The sequence below is a fragment of the Leguminivora glycinivorella genome, chromosome Z (assembly GCF_023078275.1).
Source record: "Leguminivora glycinivorella isolate SPB_JAAS2020 chromosome Z, LegGlyc_1.1, whole genome shotgun sequence".
Taxonomy (NCBI): Eukaryota; Metazoa; Arthropoda; class Insecta; order Lepidoptera; family Tortricidae; genus Leguminivora; species Leguminivora glycinivorella.
Window position 1 is genome coordinate 47114473 of NC_062998.1, and position 27654 is coordinate 47142126.

The window sequence follows — 27654 nt, forward strand, 5'->3', positions numbered from 1 at the left end:
TTAAGTAAAACTCTTGTACTCTTGGTATTGCTCGTCAAATTTCAAACAAATCGTTTGATGATTGTACATTGTTTAAAAATTTGAACTTTACCATTAAGTCTAGCATCTTAAATAATTTTATCTCTTATAAATTATAGTTATAAACGACAATAAAAGTACATAGTACATGGTTTCTGCAATCGGTGGAAGCCAATGATGGTCCATAGATTTGTGAAGGCGCTACTTGAGCACGTTTTTGAGTCATCAATGTAAGGTCATTTGCGTCTGGTGGAGAAAAGGCGTCTAAAATATTTTATAAATGAAATATATTACAATTATGATAGCATAGAATTGAACGAGACGCATTTAGTCCAGGTCTTAGCTTTAGGTCAGGTAGCTGCCTGCTTAAGAAATCCAGAGACCCTCATTGTGTCACATTATTTCATAACAGTCATATTATTCTTTAATATGTATACATACAGGTCAACATCGAACGATTAGACACACAGTAGATCTCGGCATTAGGTACCACCTTATACAAAACTGAGCATGAGTGAGGAGTCTTTACACGGGTTCGCTACATGTTATTTAATATGGACAATTTTCAGTCGGTATTATTTTGTAGCTTTGTTATACATATTATCAACTGGCGACGCGAAACCTAAGAGTTGTTATCATATTACTATTTATTAGCGGATCGTATGAGTTTCATAGTTTGAGGCTCACATCGCCAGCGGTAATATTTACAATGTTTTTAAAAGGTTTTAGTGGTCGATGTCTATATTACGCTGTTAGTCAGTACTTAACTTTATTCTACACTAACTGTAAAACCAACAAGGCCGACAATCTTAAATGATCATATAAACAGATGCTTTCATCCACGAAACCATGCAAACGGGCCACCAACGGGCATCATAACATCTCAGCGACAGGCCTGTGTGCCGTGTGAGGTCAAACACAACGCTAGGAACGAGCAAAGTCAGGTGATCAAAAATATATCTTATATCATGCAGGTTTACGACGTTAGTACATCTGCTAACAACTGTTATAAATAGCAATCGAACGCAAATGACGTGCTACAGACCATTAATGAAGCTAGGTATATTTAACTTTATCATAAAATCCAGTTAACTTTTTGTAGCTATAGGAATTCCCGAAACTGTTCTACCTCATTCTCAATGTCTCTACACCTCTACCTTAAACCCTAACAGATTTAGATGCCTGCATCATCTATTGAATAATAGTAGGTAATAATTTAATAAGGCATTTGATTATTAAAAATAGCAGCTATACTTGAGTTAAATAAAGGATACAAAAATAGTATTACTTATTGGTATTAATGGTTCAAAACGGGAACTATTTTAAATTTTTCAACGTTCCCATTCCATTGGACATTTTTTTTCATCCAATAGACATTATATCGGACATTCTTTTTCATATTAAGCGCCATCTATTAGAAATAGATAGCTATCCTTTTTCCCATTAATCGTAATTATTAGTAACACTTAGCTACGCTATGTCGAAATTAAGCATTAGCAACATAATTACCATATCAAACCATGTAATGAATACTAAAATTAATATTACATTATAAAAATATAAAAAATGGAAGTTTTTGGAAACACCAACACATATAAGTTTGACATCATGGTCCATGCTGTATTGCTTTTAGTAGTTTTAGGTACGATAATGTCACACAGTACTACACGTGGTCTACATAATAATACATTGAAATCGAACTCTACTATTTAGAGGTAAACTGGTATTTAACACTTGCAACTTAATAATTATTAGTTATTTAATTATATTTAATACAAAAGGGGAAGACACTGAGAACGATTTATTGTATAACTAAGGCCCACTTGCACCAAACATTCAACTCGGGTTAGTGGGCTGTCATCTGTCAAATTCCATATAAAATGGTGGGTTAACCCTCCATTTTCGTTGGTGCAAGTGGCCCTAAAAAGTTCTGATTACACTAGATATTGTCACCAAGTTTCGTGTATCATTGGTATAACAGATGCCAAAGCCGCAAAGATTAAAATTACAAGTAACCACGATTTCCAAAAACATTTTCATTGATTCGAACGTCATTTTTCATTCAGAGGATGGTGATTCCTAAATCGTTAACGTACATGGTTCTGTGTAGCGTCATTTAGTTCAACAGTCACATGATGAATGTTCGAAAAATCTTTGATTCTGAACGCTGAAAACCAGTGGTGTGCTCATTCTGACAACTTTTCTTGAATAGGATTATTGGCTGCATGCATGGGCATGAGGAAGCATGTCTGTTTATTGTATCAGTCTATAGCGGCCATTCACAAGTTTTTCAGTTACTGAATATCACAGAAAAATGAAAATGGCAATCAAAGAACATATTATTGTCATTTTCTTTTCACTGTGCCTGCTCGAGGTGCACTCGAATCCTTAGCATATTTAAAAGTAAAACAAAATCTCAAATTAACAACTATTTATACAGAAGTGAACTTTAAAACAAATCACTTTTCTCCTTACTATTCCAAAATACGATTATTCGGAGCAATTTCATACGCGTTTCAAGAATATGGATAAAATGAATAAAGTAACATAAAATTAAAAATAAATAAACAAAGGTGGGCAGCAGTATAACATTTTCCGTAAAACTCTTAGCAAATGCAAAAACAATAGTTTAGCGTACTTATTTTAAGTATGTTTAACGTCTTACGGGAAACGCATATGAAAAAACCTTCCGATATATAATAAAAAAAAACAATAACTTATGAAAATAACGCAGTTCCTGTAGTATTGAAAAAATGCAAACACATATCCCACCCGGGGATCAGAATGCAATAGGTGGTTTATGGCGTTCATCTGAGTGATGTAAGTTGTTCTTCTCTTATGCCTGTTTGGTTACTTTAACCATACTTTATAGTCTTTATACAACAGGCCGCACCGTTACGCGTTAAAAGCATATCCGCCACAACGGCATCAATAAAAAAATAAAACAAAAAATAAATTATCTCAATGTCTACTACAAAATGTACAAGTTATGCATTATGTACGAAATCTACGTGCTTACAAAATCTTACGCGTTTATTAGATCGTATAAAGAGGGCTGCCTCTATGGCCGCGTGTAAACCTACCATACCATACCGTACCATGTGTATGTAACATACCACATTTATGCAAGCATGTCTATGTAATATTCAGAAACCTATTCAAAGATATATTTTTATGCTGTCACCAACGAGCCAGGTTTTGAAAGAACCATTTACATTATTTCGGTAGTTTTTGAGTAAGTCAATTTTTTATAAATGACTGGAGTTTAGTACTCTCACTAAAGAAAGTATTAGTTAGGCCGAATCATTTTTCTAAAAGTCTACCAAAGGCATGAGAGTAACCTTATCTTTTTTTTCTTTATTCTACAAGTTTGAAGAAATTAAGTGCGTTTATGATGGTATATTTATCATATTACCTACTACATATGACAGTAAATGCACCATATTAGGACATAAATGTAAAAAGAGCACGGTACGGCAGATCTCCACGCGGCCGTATACCTATTCCAAATGTTTATAAGAATATTATTTGGAATAAGTACCTATCAAAATACGTGCTTTGCTAAATTAGTTTTGATCTCTCACCTCTTACTCTAACTGGGATCTAAATTACAAAATAAATCTTTATAGACTATAAAACATGTAATCCGTCTAATGTTAAAACTTTTTGTTACCTTTTCAGGAGTCCTTAAAATATCAGTATGTGTGTAAACGGGCGTTATTTTTTTATAAGAATTTTAGTACCAACTCTAAAGAGAAACTTTTACTTATTGCAAATGTATGATACTGTATTTTATCGAAACGTGAACGTTTAACATTGGAGTGGTTTACACGCAGTATAATAGAATATAGACTGAACATAGTCGATAGAAGCTTACGAGGACAATTTGTCATTTCAACAATTTAAAATGCACCGAACTCGAGCAGGAGCGTTTCGCAAATACTATGTTTACTTGTCGAACAATGTATACTGGCAAAAAGTACTGTAACCTTTTACTGAGGATGCCACTTATGTTGAGTTTGCATTTAATTGCAATTAAAACGGCAAGAAGAGTTTTAGACGAATATCGCATTGTTGGAAACTAGCACGTTATTGGGACAAAGATTTCTTGAAACTTATCAGAAAAATATAACTTTATAATAATTTAATGAATTTATCAATATTTTGTCCTCCGCTAGCTACGTCTAATGTCAAACTATCTACCTACACGACCCTCCTAACATTGGTTCTAGAGTACACTACCTCTTTAAGATCTCGCTTAAAATAAAAAGAAATATCACTAAATTTGTTACATACATTGAGACACTACTAGACAACATTTGCTTCGAAAGCAATAGCACCACGCCGATAATACCGATTACGCGGCTTCCCCGCTTCACCCTCTTCGTTCCATATAAAAATATATATAACAAGGGATTTTTATATAATCACAATTGGAAGACAAAGTAAAATGGTGACTAAATAATTTCAGGGGGAAAGAAAAAACGTATACCAAATTTTTATCAATTGAGATAAGTAGTACGACTGTACATTACAAAATCAAGCTTAACCATCATTATTTTTCTTCGGTACACCCCCCCTCCCCCTCCCTCCCTGCTTACAGATACCCAATGTATCTGTCAGCCAATCACCACTAATATAATATCATTCTCGCCAAACTACATACCTTACCGAATATCTAAAATAGTGATTCTAGGTTGTTATATTCATATCCAACTGTATTTTGATGCTAAACAAATAATTATGAAAAAATCGCCTAACGTTATGTGTACATACATTATGTACTTATATATCTTTCTTTCTAAACGTTCCATTGGTGTTACCTACTCCGTGATAGTATCTTATACGGTCTAAGCCTCTTACTCAAACTTCTAAAAAATACGATAAGCCTATAAAATAAATAACATTGTTTTACCCTCTAGAATTTCTTTTGCACCATATTTCCGACTGCATCATCAGATCAGTCCCAACTTAGCGTATTGTTGCATTGTTACCGAAATGATTACTCAAATCAAAGCCTAAATAACCTAAATAAGTATGTAATTCTTTTGTTCTTTTTTTTTTATTCAGCTTTATTATTATTTTTACGTAGCTGCCTATGAGATCATTTTTTTAATGTTTAGTTTTTCATTTGATTTGTTCGTCTCTAGTGTCACCAGGCTAGGTCTCGTCAGCGTATTTCTGGCTTTACACTTTGTTTGCTTTGTATAGTTTCAAGTTGTGTTCGATATATATTTCTAGTTTGAAAACGCTCTTGCATCGAATAGAGTGCGAGACTACGAGGCTGAAGGGAGCGTCGACAGCGGGCAGAAGTCACCTCTTTTCAATACATATTGTTTCTGTCCAATACGTTATATTTCTACCAAGTGTAATAAATAACAGAAAAAGTTGGAATTTCCTTTTCAAACGCGTACGACGTTTTTCAGTACAGATGAGCGTTTCAAGTTTCGAGCACTTTGCGCACTATTGCGGGTAAAAAGCACCATCTGTACTGAAATAGTACATTACGATACAAGTGCGTAAAAAAGCTCGAACTGAAAATCAAACTCGTGTTGATTTCAAACACTCCCTTCGGTCGTGTTTTAATTCATCGCCACTCTTTTCGAATTTCCTTTTCGCACGCATATCGTACGACGTTTTTCAGTACAGATGGCTCACCGAAGTTTCGACCAGACATATAATGAACCACTTCTCGCACTAGTGCGTAAAAAAAATACCATCTGTACTGCAAACGTTATTTTCTTAGCACTAACGCTGTCAATGATTTTCAACGTGTTTTATATTAAGATCACTATAATCGAATAGTTTTTAACTGATACAGCTAGAGATCATTATTGACTTCATAAAACACGAACATACTTTTTGAACATTTGGATTTTGTCAATTACGAGTATACTCGTACTATTATACTAATTCAGGTGTTTAAACTTAGTATTAAAGAGATCAATTGTAAACCCGCTTAATGGTGACGCTCCGTTCACCCTGGCATAACGCAGCAATAGATCTGGTATAGAATTTCATTTCAAATGAAATGTATTACGAGTAGTAATTTTCGCTTGCTTATGTCAGTAAGCTACAGAGCTAGAGTTTACCCAAACCTATCGACACGGAAACGGCTTACTGCCCCTAAGTTTCATCTCATTTTAATAAAAATCGAAGGTGCGGCATTTTCACGGCTAGTTCGTGTGACTCTTTTATTGCTGGAAAGCAAAAATTACCACTCGTGGCAACAAACACGGATACAGAACGGGCACAGACATAACGCGCCAAGTCGACGTAGTTACTATAATGGTTGTAGATAGTAAATATTCATACTAATTAGTATGTCGCCTTAAAAGTATACTTTACAATCCTTCATTCATTTACCCTTCTCCTTCTCGACTCGACGCGTTACGTAGATTCCTACTTATTAGATACACTCGGAAACAACACACTATCTGCGAAGTCAAATATCACAGGAAATTAACAAAAAAGCTTTTCACAAAGATTACGATCAAACAGGATAGCCTTAACAAATAAAAACTACGTTCTTGGTAACAAAATAATATCACTACATGAAGTCCGTATAACGTATTTATTAAATGCGCCTTTCTGATATTATTATATTTAATAATATAAATCTAAGAGGTAGGGGTCAGGACAATTCGGCGGAGCCGAACTGGGTTCACGTCACACGATACACTTTGCCGTTCGGGTCTCCTTGGACTCAATGCAGTGAGAAGCTCGAAGTATTGATCAAAAGATCTAATCTTCATCGGTTACACGACATTTAGAAACATTAAACATGTATTTTATCTCTTATGACGCGCATGACTTATCCATCTAACGTCTCTGATATTATCTACGTCACAAATAATGTACAAATACAAACACTAGCCAATACTAGATGACTGCAAGGTGTATCGTGGGCCGACAGCAAGACAGACGCACGCAAACACACATCAGGTACATGAATACCTTCAAATACATCTAGGACATAGAAACATCTAGAGTTAAAACGTCTCGATACGCAGCTATCGTTATAATCGATAGTATATTTCGATTCCGCGTGCGTCCGGTCTTAATCAAAACATAACTTTCAACCGATTGAACTCTTTGATGCAATAGAGATCTGGTACTTATCTCATTTCATATTTAAGTGTAATAAGAAAAAAAACATAGACGAATTGATAACCTACTTCCTTTGAGATTTGGAAGTCGGTTAAAAAACTATTGCCATCGCCAAGCCAGACAAAATCGCGCAGGATCAAAATAACAATACAGTTTGCCATATTTGGGACATTTAACAGAAATTTTATATTGAATAAAGTTTCATATAGTCAATAATTAGAGCAAATTAAAGTCAAATTTAGAATTGTAATGTTGTACCGAGAACTCTACCGCACGATATCTTATAACCAGAACCCCAACGCAATACGCCAAGCGTTCCTTTTCCTTACTACTACATGACTCGTTTCTACTATTCAGTCGTACACATTGAAAAAGCGCCACGAAAAGTTAATTCATGACACTTTTAAAATTCGCACAGCGCTGCTAATATTCTACTATCTTTATACAATTGGCGCATTATAACCACCGCGTAAGTAACCTAGGTGTAGTTATTTTAGTTGGAAACGCACAGCATTTTTACTTTATATGTTCATAAATAGGCAAAGCTGGTGCGAATGAAATAAACGAAATATAACATCAAGAGGAAAGCATCAGTTTTACAAATAAAACCATTATTTTTTCATGTACACCAGATTTGGTTTTAAAGTTTCTTGCTACACCTTCTGTAACTAGCGCAAGTCACTCTCCGCAAAAGTTTACTTCACTTGTCAATCAAATGCAGTCCACATTGACAACCGGCCAACAGTGACTTATAATACAAGTTAGTTGGGTCTACGAAAGTTGCGCGGCCACACGGGTGACCGAAAGGTCCTTCGCTGTGTACCCAACCCAACCTATGGCCGACACTGTCGCCTTAGACCAATATCGTGGCCGGGCTGAAAGGGTTGTTTCTTCTAGTATAAATCAATGTTGGCATAGCAACAATCGTGAAGCAGTGACGGGGTGGTTATATAGTAACAGACCTGACCAAGGGCCGTCCAATCGGCGTGAGGTTGGCCTACATCTTGCCGAGGTCGCCCGCGCCGATGTTGGCGAGCGTCTTCTTGATGCGCAGCGCCGTAAGCCGCGCGGCCGGGTTCTGGTACCAGCACTCCTTCATCACCTTCGAGATTGACGAGAGGATCTGGAGAGAGAATAGAGGAGTAAAGCGGTTGCTGTAAAGGTCGGTAATACTTAGCCCGTGGTGTACTTTTTGATTTATCTTTACTGAATTTTATTAACGTGTATTACTTACGACGTGCCGACGCGTCTATATACAGATAAAATGCTTTAGAAGGAAAGGTTCTCATTCTCAAGCTCTTCTGAATTTTTCTAACATATTTGTAATTACGCACACTCCAGATGATAATGTTGCGAGATGACAGTACTGTTTTATTGCCGGGTTTGAGTTCCGTCAGTTGACAGGGTGAGTTGTTTCACTCTTTACGACTGTGGGGTCCAATTGTGGTACTGGTAGCTGTTACTTTACACAGGGTACAAAAATGATAGATACCGGGTCCGAGTGCCACCGGTTGGGCACGCTCGGCCGCCTGCGCTCCAGGCACACGACCCTCCTCATGTCCTCGAGCGCGGGGTCCGGCGGCACGCAGTCGTGGTACGGCGGCTGGTACTCGTCGGGCAGCGCGCCGCATCGCCGCGCCATCTCCCACACCACCAGACCGAACGAATACACGTCCGAGCGTTTGTACGGGTCGAACTGGCGCGTGTCCATTGTTTCGTCTAACACCTGAAACGAAATAGATAAGAGTGAGTGAGTGACTTACACAAGTTTTAAGTTTTAGTTTAGGGTCGGTTGTACTATCCCGTCTGTTACCCAATTTAGCGTTCGCAATAGGCTAGTACTTAAAAGTGATTATTTTGACATGAGGTGAGTTCGAATTCGATGTCGTCACTACATCGCTGACAGCGTTATCAGTGGCCAAAATTTAAAAAAAATACACACATTTTTAATCGAAAATACGTAGTCATCATACACTTTTAATACCCAAAATCTATAAATATTGTTTTTTATGTCAAATACTACAGAAGACAATCATTTATTGTGCCAAATTCGATAGGAGTCTAGTACCCTACTTAAATTGTATGTAGTATTACTTTGCCGTTTGACGGTCACCTATTTACCGTGGTGTGTGATCGTGATGACCTTGGTTGGGGTGCACTGAGGTCGTGTTTGACAGTCTAAGGGTTAATAAATGCGTCGCGGGTGTCGTCAAGGTAAAATTACAATAATTATAAAAAGCCAGAAAGTGATTTATAATTTAGCCTAGAGTGGAGCCGCGGGATAATTTAGGCCCATGTTAACCAGTCTTTTTTACATAATAAACTATTCTTAAAAAAAAACTGAACGATTCGATTTTATTTCTATAAATAATATCGCCGATCTCGATGTCAACATTACTGGAAGGATTATCATATCATACGTTGTGTATCCGAAGCTGAATTTTATTTTTATTTTCCTGGCGTGAGGGATAAAAAAGATGTTTGTGACCTCAACTATACAGTCTACAAAGACGTTTTCTGAAGATTTTTGAAAGACAGTGAAGTTCTCCGATGGTGGTCGTTAGTCGTCCGAGCCAAAGAGCTGTTGACATGCGATCTGAATAGTGCTTTATTGTCGCTCGTAGCGGCGTGCACGAAATTTTACGCTTTTCTTTAGATAGAGAAATAAGTGTCCTGTCTTCGAGGCCGTTATTTTGATGATGACTTAGGTACATATACATATCGTCCCCATCAAAATAGCGACCTCCATGTATCAAAATATCGACAATCAAAACTAGGGAAAGGCGATTTTGTTCATAAATCAGGTTTATTTTCTTATTGTCTCCCGTGTGGTGACGGGATATGAATTTCACGACCCCCTTTCCTCCTGTGGGTGTTGTAGAAGTCCACTGTGGGATACGGGTTCCATTGTGGTGTGGGCGATGGGCTGGCAACCGTTCACTGCAGTATCTTATCATAATTTCGTTTTCTTTTGACCCCCTAATTGCCAAGAATGGCACTGAAACTAGAGCATTTTCATGTGCTATGTCTACCCCGTTTGGGAATACAAACATAAGTTTATGTATGCAAGTTGTTATTTAAGTTAACTCGTTAAATGTATACGCAAGGGTTAATTTACAAATAAGTAGCAGTATAGTCACTAATCGAAGCTGATTGGCTGATTGATAAACTACGAGACATTCAATCATTAGTTCCCGAACAACAACGCGTAATGGAAGATACGATGCGCCGAGATGATAAACAGAACGATTACAACCCGAACAACGATAAAACCTCACACGTCACTTCACTCTTACGTAACATTCAAATAAGATTGAATTTAGACTAACGAGAGTTATTCGTTTTTTCACCATGTTGTCTTTATCTTAATTGTGATACGTAATGTGACTAACAAATAATCGATATTTTGTAGACGGTACAAGTGAAAGCCGTATCAATTTGTCAACAGTAAAGGATATGTTTTTTTACATGTATTTTTTAATGTTTAGCCTAATAGGTATAGGCTACTTGCCTCCTAGTCAAATCAGCTTCTTTTTAAGAACTGTAAAAACTAATTTTAACGACTTTATAATATGGAATTAATATGAAATCGTGTTGAGTGACGTCACGGTTAACTCAGTTACTTTATATATTTCTACCTGACTTATTAAATATAGTAAAAATAACTTTTGTCCATATTTCTCTTATAATTATCTGATGCTTTATTTCGTGCATGTGGTATAAAATATTTTATTTTAAGTACAGTCAAGTTTCCTATTGTATTGAGATGTATATAGAATAGAATAGAATATTCGTTTATGTATATATATATATATATATATGTATGTATGGAAGAGGAAGACGTGCTACGCCGACCCCCAGTGACTGGGATAAGGCAAAGACCTATATAACTTCGTAAAGACCGATAAATTCTAAGAAAAAAACGTACCCCAAAACCATACAGAATAAGGTACGGTAAGCTAGATGGCGATACACCTTTGGGGTACGCTCGGCTAGATGGCGCTAATATTAATATTTGACATTGTAAAACATATCAAGCTAAGAATATGGGCCAAATTGTCAAAACTGAGGTTCAAAAGTTTTAAGCCGGTATCGAGAGATGGCAGTCTATGCACTGTGATTACAAATTTTACTTTGACAGTCATTCTCTATAATACTCGATCCTCTTTGGATAAGGGCAAGCGAATCATGAGCCTCGAGTATTGTCAGAAGTGATTTTTGTAATTCATAGAGATTCAAGTTGAATCATTCAACTGTTACTATAGGGTCAATCTGTACACTTTGATTAAAAGTACCTTTTTCCACGTAACCGCAAAAGAGTCCTTCAAATTTGACCTAATGTGACCTAAGTTCTTCCTAACACTTTTATTTCTAGTCAAAGAGGATCGAGTATTATAGAGAGTTACTGTCAAAGTAAAATGTGTAATCATAGTGCATAGATAGACTGCCATCTATCGACACAGGCTTAAAATTTTTGAACCTCACTTTTGATAATTTAGCCCATATTCTTAATTTGATTATGTGTTAAAATGCCAAATATAAATATTAGCGCCATGAAGCTGAGCGTTCCCCAAAGGTGTAACGCCGTCTAGGCCACCGTACCTTTTTCTTTATGGTTCTGAGGTACGCTTTAGACTTTATCTGTCTATTACATATGTCTTTGTTTCTAGTGTATGGTGATATAACTGAATTAACTTATAACTATAACTTCCTTACCCACTTTACCAAGATTGTTTTTCAGTGAAATATAACAAAAATATCAACGATCCGTTTATCGGCATTCGTGTTCTGATTAAGATTTTTCCATCTGCTATTTCTTTTGTGTCGTGTGAAATAATAATGGTTGATAAAAACTATCCTTTGTCTAAGGACAAACTACAAAATTAAACGTGAGATCTTGAAACTTTAACATCTCCATACCAAATTTCATCTAAATCATTCATGAAGAAACAACAGAATACAGACAATTTATTACGTGTAGAAGAATATGGACAACCGATTTCATTTCAATGGAATCATACGATGCTACACAGCCCTTACCAGTTTGTCATTCTTCCACTTGGATTATTTAGATTATAGATATGTTAATTTGATAAAATGTTTTGTTCGTAACCTTTTCATTTGTAACGTCAATCTTTAACGGACTTTAATTTCACACCCATACCGTCGCAATTGGAACGAAAGTTGTACGCTACTTAGTGCGTTTTAATACCCAGGCAGGTGTTGACATTCACCCCGAATGAGAATTCTATGTTATCAGAGAGATACGAAACATGAGCTATTAGAATATGTGAAATTAAAAGATCACCTCCACCAGAGTTCGCATAGCGCGTTTTGGATGACATGTCAATCTAAACCGTTGGCAGTAAACTGAAATAGATACCTTACACTGCGAAAGAAAAAGCGACCAAATCCAGCGGTGGTCGAACCCGGGCTTCAGCTTACACGTCTAATATCTTCTTCTTCCTCCTACCCTTATCCCACGTTATATGGGGTCGGTACAACACGTCTTCCTCTTCCATTCTCCTCTATTTTTCGTCATCTCAACACTCACATCTTTCTTCCTCATATCCTCTTTCACACAATCCATCCAGCGTTGTTTGGGTTTACCCCTCCCTCTCCATCCATCAACCTTCATCTCCAACATTCTTTTGCCTATATGACATTCATCCCTCCTCATTACATGACCGAACCACGTCAACCTGCCACTCATCTTTTCCGTTATAGGCGCAACTTTCAAACTTCCCCTAATATACTCATTCCTGATCCGATCCATTCTGGTCACTCCACACATCCATCTCAACATTCTCATTTCCGCTACGTGCACTCTCCTTTCATCCTCCACCTTTGTCGCCCAGCATTCAGATCCATACAATACAACAGGCCTCACAATCGTCTTGTAGATTTTCCCCTTAAGTTTAAGGGGCATCCGTCGATCGCATGTTGTCCCTGAGACCTGTCGCCATTTCATCCATCCCGCATTTATTCTATTTTTCACGTCACGGTCGATGCTTCCGTCATTTTGGAATAATGACCCAAGGTACCGGAAGTCGGAGCAGACTGGTAGGTATACACCATCTTAGGCAATAGGGGAAAAACTGGATAGACCACCGAAATCGCAGAACATATGTTCAGTTTTGGTTCTACTGATTTTCAGTCCCACACTTTCCAGTCTTTCTTGCCATTTTCCCAGTCTGCTCTGGACCTCAAGTGCATTTTCCCCAACAAGAACAATGTCATCGGCGAACAGCATACACCAGGGTGCTTCCTCCTGTATGTCCGATGTCAGAGCATCCATAACCAGGAGGAACAAATAAGGACTTAAAGCCGACCCCTGGTGTAGACCTACCGCGTCTAATATAGAAACAAAAAATATTCAAGAAAATAATTTGGATTGTTCCCTATTTTACTGGCAGTAACTTTAAACGTAAGAATGTGTGCCACATTTTTGTCCCCAAACACCGTTAATTAAGTGTTTTTTTAGAACCCATGAGTTGTATTGTACCCTACACCACCTATACTATAAAAATACAACCCTGAGCCTTAGTTAATACGTATACCAGTTGCGCTTGTCCGTACAAAAGAGTTTAATTTTATCGTGGTTTTACCGTGGGACTCAGTCAATCTGTGTAAAAATGTCCTATAATATTTATTTATTTATTTACCTATCTGTATGAGAACATTGAGAACTGTTTTAGCTGTATTTGAAATCCAAGGCAATTTTTCTGAGTATATATTTTTGGCCTTTTTTCACAGAAAGATATCTTAAAATTCTAGTTTGAACGGGATAAATTCATGGAACGCACGAAATATGCGTTAATGATCCATCTATACAGTAAATCTGTACCGCAATCGTGTGGGTGGGGTATCAGTATCTAATCAGTCATCTCATTAAAGTGATAAGCAGCTTGATAGGTAACGCGGGGGACATATCAGCTACGTTGCGTGCGTGATAGCACTGGATATTCCCATACGTAAACAATTACTACAGAATAAATAATAATACTACAGTACAGAAAGAACACTTCCTACAAAACCGAAGTTTGACAGCGGTTCTTGGTCGAATCGCATTGTCGATTTCATAGGCATGGCACTATCACTTTCGACTATTTATATTCAGGATTGTGAGGGTTGTCAAAAAACAAGTCATTAGCTTATATCTGTGGTAGCGCACGCATAGGGACGTCAAGATGTTCATCAACTGCTACGTATCACCCGAACGGGACAGTGTCCGAGCACTGGTAATACCTAAGTAAGTTGGCAGCGATTTTGGTACCTCGCCTGTGCAAGTCAGTCACAAGTTTGTCAAGTCCAGTCAGAAGTTTGTTGTTTAAAACAACACGCATCGACGGGAGTGACAATATCGCTACTTAGCATGGTGTGATTGAAGAAGGACAAAGTGAATAGTTTAGTATCACTTCGGTATTTATTTAATAGTGAGGTCTGGAAAAAATATACGCTCGTACGTTAATGGCATATCAAATGTAGTGCTGTTATAAAATAAAACATCCGTCGCTATATGCTAATTAAGCGGACTATTTTTGTATTGATTTGGATAAAGTCAGCCTGCAGCCATTATAAACTTCGTATCTTTCATACATATTTGATATTAATGATCGAAATGGACTTCACGTGAAAATGTGTAAGATACACCAGTTTTTTCAAATGTAGAACGACTATATAGACCCAATTTCAAAGTGATTACCTACATCCTACAACCATTTTGTCTTGTTTTTTATACGAGTATGCTGACCTGAGGCGCCATGTATCTCTTGGTGCCGACGCGGTTGGTCAACGGCACGTCATCACACGGCAATCGCTGGACACGCTGTGTCGCACCGCCAACCCCAGGTCTCCGATCACACAGGTGAGGTTGCTCTTTACTAGAACGTTCTTGAGCGACTATAAGTAGATCCTATTGTGACAAGAAGATCCTACAATCATCTACTGTGTATTCCTTACCTCAGGCGCCATGTATCTCTTGGTGCCGACGCGGTTAGTCGACGGCACGTCCACTGAGTCACTAGATACGTTGTGTCGCACCGCCAACCCCAGGTCTCCGATCACACAGGTGAGGTTGCTCTTCACTAGGATGTTCTTCGATTTGAGATCACGGTGGGCGATCGCTGGCTTGCCTGTGCATAGAATAGAAGGTTATAAAAAATATAGTAACTACGTTGTATTGACAAATTATTTAAATTTCTGTATCAAACTGCAAAATTAATGACTTCACCAATAAAGTGACCATGCAACGATTTAGACGGACTTGTTAAAGTAAAAGTTACTAACAATAGTGACAATCAATGATGTCGTCGATGGCGTCATGTCTATAAGCTGACAAGATATATATATGTCGGAGAATGACCAAAATGCGGTTTAAGATACGTTTTATGACGCTATATTTGACAAATAGAGCAAACAAGGGTTTTACAATATTCTTTCGATGTCGGATCGTGGGCGTATCATACTAGAACCGTTGTCAGGACCCGTTGTAGTTGTTTATGAAGGCTTTTCAATGAAATACCATGTCCATATCACAGAATTTACTTCACAAAATCGATTACACATTAAAACACGTTATAGATTACATCCCGCCTATTATTTCGAGCAAACTGCCGGATTAGACCGAAGAATCTCCAACAACGCCAGCACTCCTCAACCATTTTGCCTGCAGCTCGATCGGTAGCCTCCAATCATCTGTTCATCATCTGTTTTTCAATTCTATTCTTTTAGACAGTAGCGTCCTCTGTGACGTTTTGGCAGAACTCAGTCGAATACCAGCCAGGTTGTACAAAGTTGTAAAACCCTTGTTTGCTCTATTTGTCAAATATTGCGTCATAAAACGTATCTTAAATCGCATTTTGGTCATTCTCCGACATTATATATATATATATATATGACTACTCGCCATGTCGCGGAATTTTATTAGAACTATTTTGTTCATACTATACTGAACTGTCACCGCATACATCAGAATAACAGCGCCCTCTTGACAATAGTCATACATTTGTGGTCAGGCTTTAGTATCGAGTACTGTCACCTTTAGTGCCAACGATGTCCATGTGCAGATGCGCCAGGCCTGTGGCGACGCTAAGCGCCATTTTGACGAGCGTGGCCGAGTCGATGGTGCGCGCCGTCAGGAAGTCGAACAGCGAGCCGTTCTCGTGGTAGTCCGTGATCAGCCACAGTTGTGTCCATGTGCCGTTGTCTGGACAAATAAAGTCGAGCCATTGATATCATTACTTCTTCTTCATTGACATTTTTATTTGAATGTTTGATCGAACGACTTTTGAAGGTTAATATAAGTTATTATTATTTTATAACATATGACACTACTCGCATTCAAGGAAAGTTTACAATACCTACAGTAGCATTGAGTAATAAAATAGCATTATACTAGTACTATACTTCCGTGTTAATATCAGAGGAAATTTAATAAATGAAACAATAATACAACAATGACAATTACATATTATGAATGAAATGATCCTATTACAATCCTAAGACTTAATAAATTAAGTCATTGTCAAAAGTGTTTCCAGCGGGATATAAAGTGCAGCTGGAAATCAAAATATTGCTGTCTGCCTATTTCTCAGGGTGCCTTACCTTTATTATCAGCTGCGATGAACCCTAGAATGTTCTCATGACGCAGAATGACGAGGAAATATCTTGACGGCGACGTCGCCCCGCCACACCTGACCGAAACCAGGGGCGGCTCACTCCGCGATCCTTTCGCCCCGCTACAAGTACATGCCGGCGGCCGCGAGTTCGCGGCCCGTTCAGTGGCGACGACCTTCGCGCAGCGCAATAGAATTCAATGTCGTCTGCACGCGTGCGGTCCGTTTGTTACTGTAGGTAAGAATTTAGAATGGCGGCGTTTTGTGAACATCAAAGGAGTGAGCCTTCTGTACTTGTACTATTATATATTCTGTGCCGAAACGGCCCTTGCCTATGATGTCCACGAGCTGGATATGGACGGAGTAAGAAAGTTTTATCATGTGGCGACGTTACCTTTATTATCAGCGGCGATGAACCCGAGTATGTTCTCATGGCGCAACATGACAGTCTGGTATATCTCTGCCTCGCGGAACCAGGAGCACTCCTCGCGCGAGGAGAATATCTTGACGGCGACATTCTCGCCCCGCCAGCGGCCGCGCCACACCTCGCCGAAACGGCCCTTGCCTATGATGTCCACTAGTTGGATCTGGCGGGCGATGGAACGTTGCACCAGTAATGGGAGACCTAGATAATCGAATTCTGTTAGTGTTGTCAAACTGACAAAATACAGATATCAGTTACAAAGTTACACAGTCTTGATTGATCTTTCTTGCTTGTGACAGTCTAAACACATACATGTACATTAAAAAATTACAATTTTAGCTGAGGATCAAAATGCATGGCCTTAACCGGACATAATATCACGGGTACTCTGACTCAATCACAGGTACTCTGACAGTTTTTATTTTAGAGCTACAAGATTGTCTTCCACATTTTCCACAAAAAGGTCTAAAGTAGGACATGACGCCTTTGGCAACTATCATAACAGTCTGTAGATAATCGTCTGTTATATAACAGAACATACACAAGTATCAAAGAATAGTGTCATTTTCCTGGAATGCCCTAAAAGCCTGTGTGAATCCTTGATTACACAATAGACTCACCTGATCCAGAGCCAGAGGTCGTCAACTCAATCATATCTCTGATTGTGGCCGTTCCCAGTATCGGGTGTCTCGGTTCGCACAGCGAGTCCTCGGCAGGGAACAGCGGCCTGGAGCCCAGGCCCCTCTTGAGCATCTTGCGGGACCGCTTGGCCCACCAGAAGCTTATGGCGGCGCATATGCCCAGGACCATGAGGCCAATAATCCAGGGCACCACTTGCCATGCCGCCGCGGTCGGCGTTGTGTCTTTTGGGAGAATAAAGTGTTATTCGGGGCTATCACAATGTTCCATAGTGCATGCATGCTCAATTCAATTGAGATTATTGGAACATTTGGATTTATTTTGCGGTATGACATACTAAAAACCAGGTTTTCTTAAAGACGGTGTCGTTTAAAGCAGAAATAAGTAGCAAGTTTATCAAGCAATTGAGTTAATTAGAGTTAAGGTTATGCGAGTCGAGATTTATGCCTACATCAATATTGTTGCTTGTTTAGTCAAAGTTATTTCTTTCGTAAATAATATTAGTGAGCAAAAAGTATCAAGATCATTTTGGTTCCATGGTGATTTTATGGTAAAAGTAGGAACTAGCTGATTGCACGTTAGTCAGAGGGGAAGTCGTTGTTCTAATGCTGCCGGAACGCGACCGTACGAGTAAGTGGCCCGTCTCCGCCGCAATTACTTCGAGTACTCTCGGTCAATGAGATCCTAGGAATATTGTACTATCCTTTTAGGGTTCAAAATCCTAATAAAAAAATATCTTTAATCAGTATCAAAAGGAATGAAATAATGATTGTTTGATTTTGTAAGAAAAGAAATTCAGTCCTGTTTTTCAATTTTTCTCTAATATTAATTTGTTTTATGGTGGTCTGCAAAAAGTTTAAGTATACACCTATATAAGTACAATGCCCTATCAACATGATACCTATGTTTAATTAAAATATGAAAAATAATACTTAATCACTAATTAGTTTAGTATCAATTCATATGCATTAATTATTGTAATATACAATGTTATCAGAGGTTAATTATTAATTTCACAAACAGCAACTAAATATTACCTACAATAAAGGTTAACCGGAGGTTTCTATTATTAGAATTATTCCTCGGATTAAAATTTAAGATGGATTTTGAACAGTCCCTAATCCTTTAAAAATTAAGAGAGACTTAAATCAGAAACCCAATTTTTAGTACACACTCAAATATTTTAGTTAAATATTTAAAAAGTTCAAGCAAAAGATAAAAAAAAATCATTACCTTTTCTGCACTAGAAAGAAATTATAATTATTGTTGCAATACGTCCAAGCACTCCATGTCGTGAAAATTTTATCATTTTATAATAAATAGTATACACAATAATGCCCACCAAAATGCGAAGCACATACAAACAAAACGAAGCAACTATGAACATCATGCACAATAATTTTGAAACCGATTACCATGACCAAAATGTCTTCAGGAATACATATAGATGACTGTTGAGTGCTGTATGTAAGTAATGTACCTGCAGTGGTCCGTTTCTCGAAAAGTACAAGCCTTGTATTACAAGTGTGTTTCCATGACAATCCATACGATTTGACAGTTCGCGCACTTGTAATACAAGGCTTGTACCTTTCGAGAAACGGGCCCCAGTCCTATATTTATAAAAGTAGTAAGTCGCCTAAGGTAAACCTGGTGTTTGGTGTTAATACGTCTTTTTAACACAACGTATAAATTAACCCTTAATTGGGCATGAATATTTCAGGATATCAAAATTTTGACAATTTTGAAATCTGTCAAAGACAGATAAAGTTATATAGGTTGGGAAATATACTCCTTATGCCCAATCAAGAGTTAAAGCCAACGACGTTGAACGTTATAATACTTTGAGCATAGTGGGTTGCAACAATTGTTGAATGTTCTGTTTAAAGAAGATTTACACCATTTACCTCAGCTGACCTTACTTTTGATGACCTTATCGCGCTAAAGTAGATGACCTACTACCACTGACGCGCTAAAGTAGATGACCTCTCCCGACTGATTTTTTTTAGGACCCCAACAACATTCTATAAGTTAGTGTTGGATACCGGCTTAGAATTATATTTTCAACCATTATGGTATCCGCATATCTAAATCTACACATTTTACGAATATTTAAAAGATTAATCGGTATCTACAGTATTTACGTAGGTATATCATAATAAATGGTTTTTTGATTTCCATTTCTTGGTTTCAGTCTCAGGGAAACTATTTGTTATCTCTATATTATTATAGTCTTCGAGCTCTCGGTCGCTGACTTTCAATAAGATGTTAAGAAATATATTCAATTTATTACCATTCATAAATTACTCTTATTTCACAAATAAGTATCCTTGCCTATGAAAATTAATGAAGACTGAAAAATAAGTATCAGTAACAGCGCGTCTTGAACATTTCCAAGAAATCTGCATCAAGCATTTGCAAGTTTTCATTTAATGAAAGATGCACGCAAATGATAATACAAGTAGGTATGTTTATGACAAGGTGCAGTCGAATTTAATCAGCTGCTGAGAATCGTGTACTTTTCGTATCAAAATAGCATGGATCTAGACGCAGCACAAATTGCCATTATTTTCATACGATTCATGAATTACAGATATTTTTATTGCTAATGCTACGGAATTTCCCGACTCAATAATTTAATGGAAAAATTTGATGAAACCCATAACTTGGTAGTAAAAAGTTATTTCGTAAATCAATCTCAGGTTAAACAGAATTAGAGTTATTGGCATGCGATTAGTATAAAAAACATGCTAAAGTAAAGAGAAAGTCCGGCGATGATCACGTTCGTTATGCCCCAGTAATGGTAGCTCGAGACATACCTATGAGGTCGCCTTCGCATTCGAGACGGCGTCGACATCCCTCCATGCCTAGTTATATATGCATCCTTTAAATATAAAACTTCAAATAAAATAGTAACAAAAACCTTTATACCGTCTGAATACGAACTCATTTGGAACGTCCAACGCTTATCATATACAGATTGTACTTAGGTTTTAATTACGATTCAGCATCGTCATTTCATGCGTATTTGAATTTGTTCCGTATCGATTTTGTTCCCAATGATGTAACATTCAGGGACATGGACAAGACAGTACAAGAGCCCTTTTGTACCCATGAGAGCCTACCTGGCTCGTCGCTTCGGTTACAGAGGTCCGTCGAGCAGCAAAATACATCGCCCTTTTGACACCATATAGGCCAGTCCCCGGGCGGGAATACCGATTCCTGCTCCCAACATCTATTCAAATCAATAACATTAGAAACATGTCTAACGGGTGATCAATGCCGGTCGTCTAGAGGAAGAAATTTAGTGTAATTAGAACAGAAATTAAAAAATAAAAACAACTCTATTAGCCATGCACACTCGCACCGGGGCTGCGGAGGCGCGGCGCTCGTCGACACACCGGCTGCGATTACAATCCGGGGATTACACATTACAATCTACGTCTACTTCCATTTCAGAATTAGACAGATACAAAATCAAGTAGCTGATAAGTGATGACTTGTGGTATCCAAGCGCCCAAAGTCTTATATGTAAATTTAGGTTTGAAGGATTCTTGTATGATAATATTTGTATTACCTTGAACAAATACATTTCATTTTATTTATTTCTCACATACAAGCTAACAGTGTTTCACCAAAACGCTTATACGTGGTATACAACAAAAGACATGTCATAATTCATCAAGTAACTAGGTTACTAGTCTAGCGCTTAAATCCCGTTAAATTACTTAAATTGCATGAATTCCACAAATAGCACGACTTGGACTATATCACTAAAGGCCAAAAGCGAGCCGTCCGACATATCCAAATTAGGATCGACATATTGGTGTCGGCTCCGATATTATCTATTGAATAGGTATAGGTATCTATATCTAATAGACCTGGTAATTTTACATTGAATTGAATCCCGTATGAGACCTATACGATCAATAAATCCTACCATACGATTACGCTACTATATAGTGTAAACCGATTTTCTTAGCAAGTTAAGAGGATACGGTAGCGAAAATGCTAAAATGGAAAGGAGCCCCCCTTTCAACTTGGGAATTTTAGTTAAATATACAAGTGTTATTAACTAATAGATTTATCGAAAAAAAATTGTCCATTAAGAACAACTCAGTCAAAACATATTTCAAAAAAATCTTTAAAATCGAGGTTCCGCTCTCGACTCTTTCCTCCTTCAAAACTTATTCAATCGGAACGAAATTTGAGAATCTGAATAACAATGAAATAATCTATCTCGGACCGTTTAGCTTTTTTGGTTAATTGTTACCAATCTTGAGTAACACACCTTCTTTTGCGCCACAATGAAAAAGGCCGTTTTTGGAAATTTTTGATTGGCTCTAGTCATTAAAAAGCAGAATATCAAAAAAATCAAAACGGTCCGACACAGATAAAAATAATAACAATCTGTGTTGAAAAAATCATTGCTCTATCTTCAAAAACCAGGGAGGAAATAGTCGAGAGCGTTTGTATGGAGAATCGACCCCTACCGTATCGTCTTAATATGACACGGTTTATAATACCAATGTTACTTAAGGGTTATGTACCTAAGTCGAATATGGAATGCTGGGTGTCGAGGAGCGGCGCGTGGCCGCAGCGCAGACCTTGCGTGGCGGCGCCCGGTTCACTAGAGTACGGTTAGGAGGGACTGTGTACCGGCAAGCGGTGCGGGTAGCGTCACGGGCGCTTGCCTACCTGGCGGCTTCGGCTGCAGCTGCGGACGCATATCGCGATTGCACATGTCACGACTGTCACAACACTGTATCACCACGGACTCATTTTTAGCCTTCGTCGTGGAGCAACCGAAGGGGTGCTCCGGCGGTATCAGTGCTTTACGTTCCATACAGCTGCGTCGCGGGGAAGCCAGAAATCATGTTTAGTAGGTTAAAGCGAAAACCATGGCACACTCGGAAAATAGTTTTTGTTAAAGACGGCACATCATTCAAAACTAACGGGCCGGCCCGGATACTTAGTAGATAGGTACATGTTCTAATCAGGAAGCGATGTTAGAATTGGCATCTCAACACAAAACTTATAGGAAATGACGATGCAATTATGATTCTAATAGTACATCAAAACAAACTCAAAATCGGCATTTTCCAAGAAGTCACACGGCCTGGAGGAGCTTACCCGTGAGAGGGGCGGAGCGTTGGCTCGCTATACGCTCTTTGGAAATCTCATCGGAATTGCAGAGATCGGTCTTACAGCAATAATTACTTGGACTCCTGCATGGTAGCGGGTCGTCCGGGGGTAAGCCATTAAAACAGCTTTTGGACACCTCGCTATAGGCCAACCATTACATTAAACACGTGTCACAGTGCACAAGCCACATCTATCAATTGCAGGTTTGTGTTGATATTTATTGCCAATGGTATGTTTGTGAATAATTTTGATTAGATTAGTACCTTTAAGATCAAGATAATATTCAAAATGGTGATTTTAAGTTGAGACCCAATATAAATTTGGAATAACACAACCTATGTTGAGCAGTGAGAGGTAGGTAGGGGTGGCAACTCACCGGTATTCGTACTTCTCGACGCCGTCCTTGAGCGTGGTGGAGGCGAAGCAGAAGCCGTCCGTCTCGCAGGTCTCGTTCTGGCAGCTGGGCCCCGTCGTGTCGCAGTAACATTTCAAGCCTGACCACATTCAAACAATTCATTACCTAGACATACAGGATTTTAATTCAATCTTTCCCGTATTACAACATTTTTTTTAAATTTTTATGCATAAATGGCTTTACTCATAACCTAAACATACATATAAGTATATTTTGTTGAATTAGCTTTTCATAAGCAGATGACTGTAAAAAAGGGGTTAAAAATAAATGAACTAATGCTGATGCTTGTAAAATATTATGATTGAGGCACAGACCAACCCCTATAGACATCCATTACAAGACGACTCGCGGTCGCCAGCCTTCCTAGTATTTGCACTGATATAAGCGCGGGCGCTCGCCGTGCCCGATCAGTAGCGACCAAGTAACAGACCCGAAAGCAGCGCGTGTTTTTCGCAGTAAAAAAATTTAAAAAGGGTATTTTGATGTCTTAAAGATGTCCACCTGTAGTGTGAAATGGTGTGGAAAGGTAACAAGAAGCTCAAATTTAAAAACAGACGTGATTACATTCCACATAAAAGTCATATTTATAATTTATTCAGAGCCGGCATAGGTCAACTTACATTGGCCACATACGCGTCAGTAAAGGGACAGTCCCTTTCACCTGGCGCGACTGCCCGCCGTCCTTGAAACGGCCAATCACAGCGCGCTTAACACATTCCCCGCCCGCTCCTCGCACCCCTGGCACTGGTGACTCGTATCGCGAACAAAATATACAAGACTGCTACTCTATAGGAGGTTCTCTGTGGATTGAGGGCACTGACTGAATAATCCTACATGCAATATTTAATTTTCCTTGAATTCATACCAAATAAAACCAGCCAAAAGAATGACCTACAGTGGAACTATAATCCATACTTAATATTATAAATGGGAAAGTGTGTTGGTCTGTTTGTTTGTCCGTCTTTCACGGCAAAACGGAGAGACGAATTGACGTGATTTTTTAAGTGGAGATAGTTGAAGGGATGGAAAGTGACATAGGCTACTTTTTGTCGCTTTCTAACGCGAGCGAAGCCGCGGGCAAAAGCTAGTATAATATATAGCAAATATCATACATAGAAAAGAAATTTAGTGTTCATAACATTTCTCATGAAGCAATTAGACATTGGTTTCAATGAGTTTTAAATTAGTATTATTGTTTCTTATTTAACCTCTTGCCGCCCAATGTACAATCAGATGTACATTTGGTTGCAAAGGAATTTATACTTTCGTGTAAACAAATAGAATAAAATTTCTTTTGTTTCTTCAATTTTTCGAACAAATGAAACTCAACTCAATTTCAAGTATACCTAGAATCAAAATCCCTTAGCAAAAAATTTGTATGGTGGGCGTTACAAGGATAAATATTTTGTCTAAAAAGTTTCAAAAAGGCTTTACTCACAACTGCCATAATAAAATATATACACAGCAGCTACTCCACCACAAGTTGTAGGAACAGACTGCTCCTCTGTAATAGGCAGATCAAGCTTTGTACTCTTGTGATCAAATTCTTGCTCCCAGACCCTAGGCAAGGTCATATAGTGAAGTTCTAGCTTCAGCCCAGTCAGGTGACCCCCTTCCTCACTGGATCTGCCCTTGCCCCACATCGAAACAATATGTATGATATAGCATATGTTATGGCACATAAAGCCCTTGTCAGTATGTCAGTCAAGTCTGCACTGCGGGCATAAATGAATGTCTTACCACTGACAAGGTCGCATGCATCTGAATACATGTATCTTGATCACACAATCATGTTTAAATGATATATTCACTCGCAATTTTCTTAGTGAAGGATTTTTCTGAGATGAAGAAAATTTTTAATACATTTTCCAGTAGGAAAAAATATGTTTAAATTTCTTGGACTTTTATAATTAAATAAATAAATATTGGGGGACACCATACACAGATCAACCCCAAACTAAGCAAAGCTACCTAGCCCCAAACTATTTAAGCAAAGCTTGTACTATGGGTACATATACATAAATACATACTTATATACATAGAAAACATCCATGACTCAGGAACAAACATCTGTGCTCTTTACACAAATAAATGCCCTTACCGGGATTCGAACCCGGGACTGCGGCTTAGCAGGCAGCGTCACTATGCACTAGGCCAGGCAGGTTGTCAAATTAGTGTAGTTATAACAATTCTGAGCTATTTTGTAGAGCTTTGTCACCAATTTATGTTTAGTTTCGACTGTTGCTTAGCGATAATCAATTGTGAGTTAAATTTGTCCCGCTTCCTGATTTTCAATTGCGTTACAATTTTGCATACTTATGTAACTTCATTATTATACATCGGGAAGTGGTTTTAGGTATGAATTTGTGGATTTTTACCTGGTTTATGGTATCTGAATTACAAATAAAAATATGTATAGTCGAAATGTTAAAATGGTGTCTGTTTTAACCGTTTTAACTTATCTTTTGGTTAGTAAATAATTCCCACACCTAAAACCCTCATGTATGTTCATAATACATCCTTTTCAGCCCTGAGAACCTTGGTACCGGTTTCAGATTGGTCTCAATCTCTACAGGGTTACTGCTAATTTGATCTATTCTTTCAAAAGGGTTATTCTATAGGTTATTGGCAATGTTTTAGCCCAGTCAATAATATAACATACCAAAATAGTTTTTGTAAGTAAATTTTGCATCTCAGAGATGTGAGCAAAAAAAAAATACATTTATTAATTTTTTTTTAAACCAGTTATAGTAAACAACTATTCAGGTAATAGCTAACAAAATAAGAAATGTTCAATATCAGAATCAAATATTAAACATAATTGAAATTTTATGAGACCTTTAGCTAATGAATGTATCATTATGGGTAATACAAAAGTTACAAACTGGTTCCTGGCATATATTAGTAAAGCATGCTCAATGCTGGCAATAATTGTGTATGAAGTAATGTATTTATTGCAGTGTTGGAACGTAATAATATTCATGTTTCTTAAACAAAAAATAGTACCTACATGTAATCTTACAATACTGTAATAGTTGCAACTTCGTTTATATTTACAAAACAAACAATAGGTACATTTGTTGAACAAGTAATTAATGATATGAAAATAGGGGTTGTATCGTATATAATCGATCTGACTTAGAATATGTATGCTCGTTGACTTAATTTATGCGTAGACTTAAGGTTATTTTTGAACACGATGGCTCTCTAAAATATAAAGATGCATATGGCAGACACACGCACGCGAAAGCCACAACCAGCTCATAACTTGTTTCTTACAGCGGCGCCCGTGATTGACCATAATTTCTTTAGCCTAGCCTCCTTGTGGTCTATCTATAAAAGCATACCTACTTCTCTATAGAATATAATTTTGATCTGAAGAGCGTCGAAAACATTTACCTTCTACAGGGTCCAGCTTGCGATAAACCACGAATAACAGCAGCAGGAACCACTTTCGGCACAGATAGTTATGCATGATCACATTATTTGATTGAAACATTACAATCTATTGTCCAGACACGGCAAAACACATATTATTGATGCACGACAAAACAGCAATACGGCCATTGATGTCTAATAGGAACATGACATATTATTTTATTACACATTCACTGTCTCAAGTATTTGCGTAAAGACGGAATTCCGCAGGATCAACACATTGAATAACAAAAATACATTTAAAAAAACAACTCGTAAAATCAATGTGAAATAATTTCCTTGATTAGTCCATGGGCCAGCTGGTCTAATTTTGCCAAACGGTATAATTTGGGGGTACTAAGTTTCCTTTTTACAGCAGTTAGGTAGGCCTATAAGGATGTTAAAAAACCATGATTGCCATCTCAAAATGGTAGCTAAACAAAATGGCCGCCAATCCAAGATGGCGGATATTGAGTTTTAAAAAATCGACCATAACTCCAGAAGTATTGGTCCGATTTCATTTTTATTTTTTTTAAACGAAAGCTCTTTTTCTGTACTTAAATACTTGTCATATTCATTGTTTCGCTAAATTCAACCATTAGTTAGTAATTAACGAAAAATGTAAAAAAAATATCTTTTTTTCTAAAACTTTCTGTCAAAAATCATGTTTCTACAAAATACCTTGCATATTCTAATAAATATTTAAATGCAGAAAAATAGTGCCATTAATCACCTTTAATTTAATGTATAAAAGATACATATTTAATTTACAAAAACACATAGAGGCTTAAATTTAAAGCTGCCTTCGTTGAAATTCACCGTTGTGCATACAGTACTAAAAGCTTCAGGTTGGAGTGCATACAGTACTAAAA

At 37.7% G+C, this 27654-nt stretch overlaps 1 protein-coding gene across 3 annotated transcripts; it reads right to left on the reverse strand.

Annotated features, from left to right (window-relative positions):
• Positions 1-450: 450 nt before the first annotated feature.
• On the reverse strand, positions 451-27081 carry LOC125240542 (TGF-beta receptor type-1). Of its 3 annotated transcripts, none has more exons than XM_048148445.1 (9): positions 26765-27081; positions 23327-23444; positions 20931-21040; positions 17790-18032; positions 17140-17370; positions 16169-16336; positions 15091-15263; positions 8621-8854; positions 451-8251 (listed from the first exon to the last, which is right to left on the reverse strand). In XM_048148445.1, exons 1-9 carry the CDS (start codon positions 26862-26864, stop codon positions 8126-8128), a joined length of 1503 nt encoding a protein of 500 aa, XP_048004402.1. In that variant the 5' UTR covers positions 26865-27081; the 3' UTR covers positions 451-8125. The 3 variants fall into 3 exon arrangements, with proteins under 3 accessions (XP_048004402.1, XP_048004399.1, XP_048004400.1); XM_048148442.1 differs by lacking the exon at positions 20931-21040 and adding an exon at positions 22504-22655; XM_048148443.1 differs by lacking the exon at positions 20931-21040 and adding an exon at positions 22939-23090.
• Positions 27082-27654: the final 573 nt, after the last annotated feature.

Excerpts from the sequence above, each read along its gene's own strand:
- LOC125240542 (XM_048148442.1), bottom strand. The coding sequence starts at position 26,864 with ATGTTTCAATCAAATAATGTGATCATGCATAACTATCTGTGCCGAAAG. Across the intron at positions 15,264-16,168 it reads GGACATCGTTGGCACTAAAG|GCAAGCCAGCGATCGCCCAC; the intron begins GTGACAGTACTC and ends TTCTATGCACAG. Across the intron at positions 8,252-8,620 it reads ACCGGTGGCACTCGGACCCG|ATCCTCTCGTCAATCTCGAA; the intron begins GTATCTATCATT and ends TTCTCTCTCCAG.